A 12373-nucleotide genomic window follows, 5' to 3' on the forward strand; every position below is an offset into this window, starting at 1 on the left:
CCAAAGACACTAACAAAAGGTACAGGTAGACTAGGAAGGAGGAAATACTGAGGGACTAAAAACTTAAGATGTTAGGCCTACAAAACAAACATATTTGGTCTTCTTGACTAGAAACATGCTTAATAGGGACATTTTTTTGTGATTTAAGAGTCACTTATAGCCTCGATGCAGTGTTTTTAATTTGCAATTTTAAATCCTCACTTTATGTCTAATAAATCAAAGTGTGTGTTCATTTTTTTATAAATTATTTCCCTGAGCCTCCATCACTGAAATGATCAGTCAGACTGTACAGGTGTGGGGATACAAATTTGAGACATTTACATACAGCCCCGATTGTCTGATAGAAGTGTCTAGAGCCCACCCCCTTACCCCTTCAAAAAAATGACACACATGCTATTCAACCTGTCAGTTGGAGCTGGACCCTGAAAGCGACAAACTTCCACAAGTGTGTAGGCTACTTTGTTTTGTCACCAAAACAAAAGGCATACATAATACATGCTTAATTTGCTATATCATTGTTATACTATTTTCAATAGGTCACCAGAAGATGCAGGACCAGCCTTCTTGCATGGTGGACCAGCCTGGCCTATCTTTTAATTTTTAATTTCACCTTTATTTAACCAGGTAGGCTAGTTGAGAACAAGTTCTCATTTGCAACTGCGACCTGGCCAAGATAAAGCATAGCAGTTCGACACATACAACAACACAGAGTTACACATGTACAGTCAATAACACAGTAGAACAAAAGAAAACAAAAAGTCTATATACAGTGAGTGCAAATGAGGTAAGATAAGGGAGTTAAGGCAATAAATAGCCTATACCCTACCCTGTCTGCCGTCTATTCATTGCAGAATACCATGATCATCTACAAGGCAGACTACATGGTATAATCTTTAGTATCATCTCAAAGTTTATTTCAGAATTTTACAGAATGGACTTTGATGATACTGGATATTATAACTTATTACTTATTTTCTAACTGTCACGCCCTGACCTGAGATATCTGTTTTCTTTATATTTTGGTCAGGGTGTGACTGGGGTGGGTACGTTAGTTTTTGTATTGTCTAGGGTTTTTGACAAATTTTCAGTACATGTACTGGCTAAACCCTGCTCTTTGACAGACTTAGTAGGAATTGTCAATGGACAAGGGCTACTTGTCTATCTGTGATTGGCTGTATGACCAATAGAAGAAATTGGTATTCATTACAGGTATCTGGCCTATAAGAGCTTTGTCAGTTGGGGCTGGGACTATCTGGGCCATAGGATCAGAGTGGAGCTACTGCCTGCTGTCACGACTTCCGCCGAAGTCGGCTCCTCTCCTTGTCCGGGCGGCATTCGGCGATCGACGTCACCGGCTTTCTAGCCATCGCCGCTCCATTTCTCATATGTCCATTTGTTTTGTCTTGTTCCATACACACCTGCTTTTCATTCCCAAATCAATCTACATTTTTTTAAACATATTTAGTCCTCTGTTCCCCATCATGTCTTTGTGTGTAATTGTTTATTGTTACGTGATTATTTTGTCAGGCGCTGCACTTTTGTTTTAGACCTTGTTTGTGGCACTAATATGTTTTATGTGCTGTCGTTGTTGACCGGTATTAAAGTGCGCCTGTTTAATATACTCCGCTCTCCTGCACTTGACTTCGCCTCCCATATACACGCCTAACACCTGCGTAGGCCTTTGCATCCACCAGGAGTTCCAAAATGCCAAGGGAACACATCCTGGATGGGTTTGGGAGCTTGTCTGCAGAAAGAAATGGACAGACAAACAAAATATGAGCTGCAATACCTCTGAACCACTTTCATATCCATACCATAATTTGCTAGATTAAAACGGAATATTCAAAGCCCTTTTACACTTTATCCTYTGCTTATAGAATGTGGTGACATAAAAATAGTTCTTGGTAAGTGGTAATCCAATCAACAGCCAACGTTAACTTTTTTATTCTGGGCTATTACAGTCTGTTATTACAAATCAGTCTGACAGTACTTTGACAGTATTTCAACCTGAAGGAAGTATGATTTGAAGTGACTGAAATTATTCAGAAAGGTATTGGGAAGTGATAAGAAGATCACCAGGCAATAATTGTGTATGATCTTCTGTGTAGATAATTGCTTTCAATTATGTGGTGCTTTTCCCCCCAGTCTGATTATGCCTGGTCCTGTCTGCTCTAATGTTGTCCTGCACAGCTTGTGAGCAGCTCATGTTCCTGAGATTCTTAGCTTTCAGGAATGGGGTCATAATACAGTGGCTCCAACCGTTTCAAATTTAGAGCCACATTTGCAGGAGAAAAACAGAAAGCACTCTGTTTATCACAATCGAACTGCTCTATGAACTTAGCGGCACATTTTTATTTTATTCAGAGCTGTTTCGTGACCCCATTTTCAAATCAGCCGAACCCTTTGGGGAAAGCAGCGGGGAAGTCGGGTTGCCTCACACAATGTAAACTGTAAAACTTCCAGCCTACACTTTCCGTGGGGATACAGTTAGCAGAGTAGTTAGATAGCTAGCTAGCTTCGACCGCAAGATGCTGACGTGACATACATTTACTTACGTACCTGTACATAATTAAGCAATGTCAGAATCGCAGAATAGCTAAATGTCATGTCAGTATCCTTGCTAATTGCTATCAAAGTTACAAGCTAACTTTAGCTAGCCGAATCCCAGACATAGGAGAAAAGTGTAGCTGGCTATGTGAGAAAGTTGTTTACATTGTGGGAGGCAATGTCGCCTGCCACAGCCGGATGCAATATGTATGGGACAGAAACTTCATGGAGATTGAAAGCTACCAATCCACAGGCTAGTGTAAGTGTAGCTAGCTACCCTGTCGAAGTGTGCCGAGCATTTGTCAAATCAGACAAAGTGATTGTTCTGATGGAAGACAGTGCAAAMAAACAATTACTGCCTTGCAGCCATCTACAGCTCAATATCTTATGTTTGGCCGTGCATAACTATCTACATACCTATCATGTGTATGTCAACATGACGAGGCCAGCATCCCGGAGTCGCCTCTACACTGTTGACGTTGAGACTGGTGTTTTGCGGGTACTATTTAACGAAGCTGCCAGTTGAGGACTTGTGAGGCATCTGTTTCTCAAACTAGACACTCGAATGTACTTGTCCTCTTGCTCAGTTGTGCACCAGGGCCTTGCACTCCTCTTTCTATTCTGGTTAGAACCAGTTTGCGCTGTTCTGTGAAGGGAGTTGTACACAGCGTTGTACAAGATCTTCAGTTTCTTGCCAATTTCTCACATGGAATAGCCTTAATTTCTCAGAACAAGAATAGACTGACGAGTTTCAGAAGAAAGTGCTTTGCTTCTGGCCATTTTGAGCCTGTAATCGAACCCACAAATGCTGATGCTCCAGATACTCAACTAGTCTAAAGAAGGCCCGTTTTATTGCGTCTTTAATCAGGACAACATTTTCAGCTGTGCTAACATAATTGCAAAAGGGTTTTCTAATGATCAATTAACCTTTTAAAATGATAAACTTGGATTAGCTAGCACAACGTGCCATTGGAACACAGGAGTGATGGTTGCTGATAATGGGCCTCTGTACGCCTATATAGATATTCCATWAAAAAAATCTGCCGTTTCCAGCTACAATAGTCATTTACAACATTAACAATGTCTACACTGTATTTCTGATCAATTTGATGTTATTTTAATGCACAGGTAATTCTAAGTGACCCCAAACTTTTGAACGGTAGTGTATACCCCAAGTGGTCACTACTACTACTACTCTCTTGTCTGTTTTTCCCTGATGGGACAGTAAATTGTTCCAGCGCGTATCTAGGGGCGGGGGGATAGGGTGCCATTTGGGATGCACATCCTGTATGAGCCAGCTCACTGTCAGCTCCAAAATGGCTAATACACGTCTTCTCACTGGCTGGCCTTTGCTGGGCCATAATGCTGCTAAGCGCTAGGAGAGCACTAGGGAAGCAATGTGGAACGAGCCCTATTTAAAGTGCATTAGCTCGGCATGCGGTTGGCCCTGAGTCATAGCAGTTAAATCAACCTCTCAGAGACAAATTCCCCACTGCTCTGTTAGATAACAGACATTATATAGCCATCCCAGTCTGGGATATTTACATGGGATATTCGGTTGTGTGTGRACAGGAATGTTTTGCTCATGGTCACACATAAAAAGGTTGCTAACAATGCAACAAAAATCTACTTAGTGCTATTGACCGCAACAAGTGGACCCCCCTTCTGTAAGTCAGCTTACCGTACACCAAAACTGACAACAAGTAATACATTTTATTGGAGAAAATTAAAAACAATCTCTCTCTCGCGTCTCATTGGAGAGCTGTGAACTGACGACTGCTTTGTTTGGGTTCTATATCCGCAGCATGCTAAAGGAGCTACTAACTAGACAGGAGCTCCAGTCAGTCATCTCCCTAATGGAGTGCTAGCTCATAGCTGAGAACGCTAATGGCAGGAATACAACATTCTGATACATTACCTGCACCACAGCTACTAAAGGGACCCCATTATGTCTAATGGTAGGCATTCACAAATAATCTTTCTCCTGTACAACAGAGGGAAGAGATGGACAGAAGAGAGGGACAACAAGGGAGATGGATAAAGAGAGGGAGGGGTGGTGTGAGAGAGGGGGAGGGAAAGAGAGCAGTTGAGAGAGGGAGGAATGAAGAGGGATGGGAAAAGAATAGGGGAGAGGAGAAACCTGACCTACTTCTGCTGGATGACTTGTTTATACTGTATAGAGGAGCGAGATAAAAAGAGGGGAGAAGGAGGGATGGTGTGAGGCATGGAGAGGAGAGACGTTTGGGAAAGACTGCGCCAACAAGGACTTACTGTAAAACCATGTGCCGTGGCAACGATCGTACATATAGTGACAAACGTGACATCATAGTGACACAACTATCAACCTTAGACAAGCAATTTGGTGGAGCTAACATTTGATGTGGCCACAATAATATGGCTGACAAATTCATGTACATAGAGGAAATACAGAAGGACAGATTACAGAAGCTTATAAAAATTGAACGTTTGCCAAAACTATACCAGTCTAATGTCTAAGCACATAAACATGGCTCCAACATAACATTCAGTCTCTTCCAGTGCATCAGCGAGGGAGATGGGCTGCCTAATGGAGGTCTATTGGAGTGAGGAGACTACAGTACAGTGCTAAGTTGGCAGATCAGAGCTCTCAGTCTGGTCTAGACGTCCACCAGTAGACAAAAGCACCCAAGGTCCATCCTGTATTTTGGTAATATCTTCAAGCACACGAGCCCTGCTCCTGACTCCCATTTCCTTTCAGATGCAATAGGTACTTAAGGGCCTACCTTGAACAACATTACCCTCCTAGCCTCGTCTTCAAGCCAGAGTGGACACTAACACTGGCAGTGCATTAAAGCATTACAGCTTTATGATTGCCACAACAACGTGCAGACGCATACACTTTCTGTCTCTAACCTTAAACTACCTGTCCAGTGAAAACCTCACTTATAAGAGTTCATATTCGGTTAACTCAAACCAAAATAATGTTGTTGACTCATCCTATACTCGTATTTGTGGCCAAAGCATAAATTGGAGAAAAAATCCACCTCAAACTTGTATCTCAAACAGACTGTTTTAAAAAATACTTTATTTTTTATTAGGTAACACTTTATTTGATGCTCTACAGACTATTAGTAACATTTCAACGAACTATCTACTAACACTAACCTTAACCCTTATCTTAACCCTCTCCAAAAACCCCACAGGGCCAACATCCCCGTTATTTGCAAGAGGAAGCGACGCAGGTACAGAGGACAAAGAGCCGGATGCCTGGTCAGGACCCGGAGAAGGCGAGTGGGAAAGCTGCCGTTACCGTCAATACTACTCGCCAACGTGCAATCATTGGACAATAAATTAGATGAGGTATGATCACGAATATCCTACCAACGGGACATCAAAAACTGTAATATCCTATGTTTCACGGAATCGTGGCTGAATGACGACATGGATATTCAGCTAGCGGGATATACGCTGCACCGGCAAGATAGAACAGCACTCCGGTAAGACGATGGGGGTGGGGCGGTCTGTACATATTTGTAAACAACAGCTGGTGCACGAAATCTAAGGAAGTCTATAGATTTGGCTCACCTGAAGTAGAGTATATTGTGATAAATTGCAGGCCACACTACTTGCCTAGAGAGTTTTCAGCTATACTTTTCGTGGCTGTTTATTTACCACCACAGACAGATGCTGGCACTAAGACAGCATTCAGTCAGCTGTATAAGGAAATAAGCAAACAGGAAACCGCTCACCCAGAGGCGGCGCTCCTAGTGGTCGGAGACTTTAATCCAGGGAAACTTAAATCAGTTCGATCAAATTTCTAACAACATGTTAAATGTGCAACCAGAGGGAAAATAATTCTAGATCACCTGTACTCCACACACAGAGATGCGTACAAACCTCTCCCTCGTCCTCCATTTGGTAAATCTGACCACAACTCTATCCTCCTGATTCCTGCTTACAAGCAAAAATTAAAGCAGGAAGCACCAGTGACATGGTCTATAAAAAAGTGGTCAGATGAACCAGATGCTAAGTTACAGGACTGTTTTGCTATCACAGACTGGAACATGTTCCGGGATTCTTCCGATGGCATTGAGGAGTACACCACATCAGTCACTGGCTTTATCAATAAGTGCATCGGGGACGTCGTCCCCACAGTGACTGTACGTACATACCCCAACCAGAAGCCATGGATTAACAAGCTGTCAAGGTGCGGGACTCTAACCCGGAAGCTTACAAGAAATCCTGCTATGCCCTGCGATGAATCATCAAACAGGCAAAGCGTCAATACAGGGCTAAGATTGAATCATACTACACAGGCTCTGATGCTCGTCTTATGTGGCAGGGCTTGCAAACTATTACAGACTACAAAGGGAAGCACAGCCGCGAGCTGRCCAGTAACACGAGCCTTCCAGACGAGCTAAATCACTTCTATGCTCGCTTCGAGGCAAGCAACACTAATGCATGCATGAGAGTATCAGCTGTTCCAGACGACTGTGTGATCACGCTCTTCGTAGCCGACGTGAGTAAGACCTTTAAACAGGTCAACATACACAAGGCTGCGGGGCCAGACGGATTACCAGGACGTGTGCTCCGGGCATGTGCTGACCAACTGGCAGGTGTCTTCACTGACATTTTCAACATGTCCCTGATTGAGTCTGTAATACCAACATGTTTCAAGCAGACCACCATAGTCCCTGTGCCCAAGAACACTAAGGTAACCTGCCTAAATGACTACAGACCCGTAGCACTCACGTCCGTAGCCATGAAGTGCTTTGAAAGGTTGGTAATGGCTCACATCAACACCATTATCCCAGAAACCCTAGAACCACTCCAATTTGCATACCGCCCAAACAGATCCACAGATGATGCAATCTCTATTGCACTCCACACTGCCCTTTCCCACCTGGACAAAAGGAACACTTATGTGTGAATGCTATTCATTGACTACAGCTCAACGTTCAACACCATAGTACCCTCAAAGCTCATCACTAAGCTAAGGATCCTGGGACTAAACACCTCCCTCTGCAACTGGATCCTGGACTTCCTGATGGGTCGCCCCCAGGTGGTGAGGGTAGGTAGCAACACATCTGCCACGCCGATCCTCAACACAGGAGCTCCCCAGGGGTGTGTGCTCAGTCCCCTCCTGTACTCCCTGTTCGCCCACGAATGCATGGCCAGGCACGACTCCTACACCATCATTAAGTTTGCAGACGACACAACAGTGGTAGGCCTGATCACCGACAACGACGAGACAGCCTATAGGGAGGAGATCAGAGACCTGGCCGGGTGGTGCCAGAATAACAACCTATCCCTCAACGTAACCAAGACTAAGGAGATGATTGTGGACTACAGGAAAAGGAGGACCGAGAACGCCCCCATTCTCATCAACTGGGCTGTAGTGGAGCAGGTTGAGAGCTTCAAATTCCTTGATGTCCACATCAACAACATTTACATTTACATTTAAGTCATTTAGCAGACGCTCTTATCCAGAGCGACTTACAAATTGGAACGTTCATACATATTCAACAACAAACTAGAATGGTCCAAACACACCAAGACAGTCGTGAAGAGGGCACGACAAAGCCTATTCCCCCTCAGGAAACTAAAAAGATTTGGCATGGGTCCTGAGATCCTCAAAAGGTTCTACAGCTGCAACATCCTGACTGGTTGCATCACTGCCTGGTAAGGTAATTGCTCGGCCTCTGACCGCAAGGGACTAGTGCGTACGGCCCAGTACATCACTGGGGCTAAGCTGCCTGCCATCCAGGACCAGGCGGTGTCAGAGGAAGGCCCTAAAAATGGTCAATGACCCCAGCCACCCCAGTCATAGACTGTTCTCTACTACCGCATGGCAAGCGGTACCAGAGTACCAAGTCTAGGACAAAAAGGCTTCTTAACAGTTTTTACCCCCAAGCCATAAGACTCCTGAACAGGTAATCAAATGGCTACCCGGACTATTTGCATTGTGCGCCCCCCCAAATCCTCTTTTTACGCTGCTGCTACTCTCTGTTTATCATATATGCATAGTCACTATAACTATACATTCATGTACATACTACCTCAATTGGGCCGACCAACCAGTGCTCCCGCACTAACCCGGGCTATCTGCATTGTGTCCCATCACCCACCACACGCCAACCCCTCTTTTACGCTACTGCTACTCTCTGTTCATCATATATGCATAGTCACTTTAACCATATCTACGTGTACATACTACCTCAATCAGCCTGACTAACCGGTGTCTGTATGTAGCCTCACTACTTTTATAGCCTCACTACTTTTACAGCCTGTCTTTTTACTGTTGTTTTATTTCTTTACTTACCTATTGTTCACCTAATACCTTTTTTGCACTATTGGTTAGAGCCTGTAAGTAAGCATTGTATTCGGCGCACGTGACAAATAAACTTTGATTTSATCCCTTACCCTAACCTTATCTCTTTAAAAYAATATATATATATATTGAATGTTTAAAACGTACAATATACCTGCAGTGAAGCCGCTCAACAACTACATCACATTAGTCATCTAACAGACACCCATCCAGAGCGACACACAGAAGCAGCCAGGGTCAACGCCCTGCTGAAGGGCACGTCGACAGATCTCCCACAAGGTCAAACAACAGGGACCCGAGCCAGCAATCCATCAGCCCAACCGCCAGCCCTCCAAGATCCCCCCCACAGTTCCCCAAGAGCTGCCACTCAATGTTTGAGTGCATGTATGGCACTATTTACCTGTGTGTGTGTATATGCATGTGCACAAACACCTGCACGGCATCAGCCTCAGGCAAACCGGCATTAGRTGTAAAAACACTGCCCCTCACTGTCACTCAAACATACTTTTTGTTATGTTTCATTTTGAATTTCTTTTTTTCGACTTTTATCTTTGACTGTCATTCTGTCCCCCGCCCAGCAACTCCACTCCCACTTGTCTCCAATTCCACATCCCAACCCTCAGCTTCCCTCAGCCCCTCCCACCTATCTCTGCTGGCCACCTCTTCGGGTTTCTACACACCATATATACATATCTCTCTCTTTCAATTATGCTGGGATGTTTYACATACCATTTCAATCTATCTAATCGAATAGAATCCACAGATTACGAGTTGAAGATAAATATTTTTACTAAGAGTATTAGTATATTAGTAATTGACTGACCCGTTATCTCCAGATCTCCCAACAGTACTATTTCTAGAGTCAATTTTAGATCAATATTCTGCATTTTCAGCCATTCCTGAACCTGAGACATGAGGGCAATACCAAAATAAATTGTCTATTGATTCTGCAGAGCTTCAATGATTGAATGCCCCAAATATTCAACATTTTGTTGGTGGCAAGAATTCTATATAATAATTTTAGCTGAAAAGCACTAAGTCTTGAATCTTGCATTATTTTATATATCAACTCATACACCCTGTATCATGGAATCGGTACATCAAAAATCTTTTCCCAATTATTTTGCAATCTGTATGGCACAGCTGTCAACATCCTGGTCCTCAAATGAAACTGGTATGCTTTCCTATTTATGCTATTTTTATTCCTCCACCAGTTTTGATCCTTTATATTGAGCAGACAGACCAGTTCCCTATGTTTTAAAAATACTAGCCATTTCCTCATAGAGGATGACGGCCAATCAGTGGTCTACTCGCATTAATATTTTTAATGACCTTTATACACCTACACCATTCTGTTGTTGGGGTACGCCCACACCATTCCAACACAGAAAAACAGCTTTTAAACATACTTAATTACTTCTTTTTTTTATGAAATAAATTTGACTCATATTATAATGATTTATTGGTCATATTTCAGAGAAATCTGGAAACACTGGACAGAAACAAGGCAACCCGTTAAATAGGCCACCTTCAGCAGCCATCTTGAATCATGCATATCCAGACAGCTGTGGCAGTGACTTGACTATGAGTAATGTATTATTCAACCACTACGTGTTTGTGAATGAATGTACTGAACTAGCTGTACTACTCTGTACAGTAGTAGTAGACGATTGTTAACACTTTCACACCTTCTTTCAAAAATACCAACAAGGTCTGTTCTCATCAAATCCTTAAGTCACTGTTTTATTAAAGGGATAGTTCACCCAAATTACTAAATCACATTTTAGTTTACTTGCCCTGAAAGCAGGCTTTGGTCAAGAAGAACAGCAATCCATGCTTTGGTATTGTTTACCTGGCTGCTGTCACCAAATGCTAACTTTGTCCAAAATCTTTGTCCAAAAACCAAGTCAATATCACCAATATATATATATATTCAATGGTAGTGTTAAACAGGTTGAGAATCCTTACACTATTGACAAACCTACCAATGACTGTGCAAATGATCTCTAAACTGGAAGTAGAGTGCTAGAGGGGGAATGGGATGTGTCGGGGAGGGGGAATGTGACACTACTACTCACCCTGTTAAAGCGCTTGGCCTGGAAGAGGTGTCCGTTGACTCGGTAGAGCTTCCTCCATCTTCTGGCCCCGCGGCGGTAGATCGATTCTAGGAGAGAGAGGAAAAGGTTGTACAGTAGCTGCATGGCAGGGAGTGAGAAAGGGATGGAGAGAAGGATGGAGAAGATAGTGGTGGATGGAGCAGTGCAAGGTCCTCCACAATCACACAGGAGCGAGTGAGTAGTCATAGAAAAAGAGACACGCACGCATGCTCACACACATTCTCGCAACATCTCCCTCCCTCCCTCCCTCCCTCCCTCCCTCCCTCCCCTTCTATCCATCCTACCCTCCCCTTTCTCCTTCCAACAGAGGAGAAATCTCTCTCCCCTGCCGTCCTCTGTTGAACTTTCTCACCTTTCCTTCTTTCTTTCTTCCTTTCTTTCTCCCTCCCTCCCTCCCTCCCATCCTCTCTCTCGTTCTCTCCTTTGTCCCTCTGTACCTCCACTTCATTATGTCCCTCCTCTCTCCCTTGAGGTCCTGGTCTTATTAATTTCTCAGTAATGTCTTGAATCCTGATGGGAATGTAAAAGGTCCAGGCTGCTATTTATACCTTCTGAGCTGTCTATTAATACAGTGTATAATACTGCATAATAAACAACCCTGTATCAACAGACTAAGCACAAGGATTTAGCACTATGTAGCAAGCGTCTCAGAGTAGGAGTGCTGATCTGAGATCAGTTTAGACTTTTAGATCATAATGAATGAGGTTAAAAGAACAAAGGGGACCTGACCAGCACTCCTACTCTGACACACTTTGTGGATATGGACCAACGTGTTTTATCAAGGATCCTAAAACTAAATACACCTCCCAGATAATTATCAGTGATATATATACAAAAGATAAGACTAAGTGGAATTTGTTCAGCATAATATTATTATGAGATCCAAGTATTGTATTAAAAAGGAAATTCATAGATTGAAGACGGGAGCGTGCTTCACTATCTCCTTAAACAAATACCAGGCAAATTAATTAAATAATATGCCTCACAGAAATGTGATCCATCTTAAAACGTCATTATCAAATGCAAATATTTTTGCTTATTGGCAACCATGAGATGTTAAGATGATTAAAACGCATATAAATAGATATGATCAAATAATTTGATGAAATGCAATGTATACTTGAATGTTCTATACTGTCGGTACAATTCAACAACTGCCGAGCTGAGAATAGCTAATCCAGCTATAAATGATGATGTCAAATATGATTCACTGTGACACTCATTTCCAGCAACAGGATGTTGTTACATGAAATTGACAGTTTGCATGTGTTGACAGTTTCCCTGAAGTCATATCCCAGCATGAGCTAAATTGGGTATACCAATCTGTTTGGGGGAATCACACTAATACGGGTTTCTTTCTCTCCCTCTCCCTCACACATATACACTTCCTCTGGTCTCT

At 43.0% G+C, this 12373-nt stretch overlaps 1 protein-coding gene across 1 annotated transcript in view; it reads right to left on the bottom strand.

Moving 5' to 3' along the window:
• The window catches only part of LOC111977153 (protein kinase C, zeta), a 138742-nt gene that overhangs the window by 51262 nt on the left and 75107 nt on the right, over nucleotides 1-12373 (bottom strand). Inside the window, 1 exon segment of the mRNA XM_024006473.2 lies at nucleotides 10936-11021. Coding sequence (XP_023862241.1) covers nucleotides 10936-11021 — 86 coding nt within the window.

The sequence above is a fragment of the Salvelinus sp. IW2-2015 genome, linkage group LG17, assembly GCF_002910315.2.
Source record: "Salvelinus sp. IW2-2015 linkage group LG17, ASM291031v2, whole genome shotgun sequence".
NCBI lineage: Eukaryota > Metazoa > Chordata > Actinopteri > Salmoniformes > Salmonidae > Salvelinus > Salvelinus sp. IW2-2015.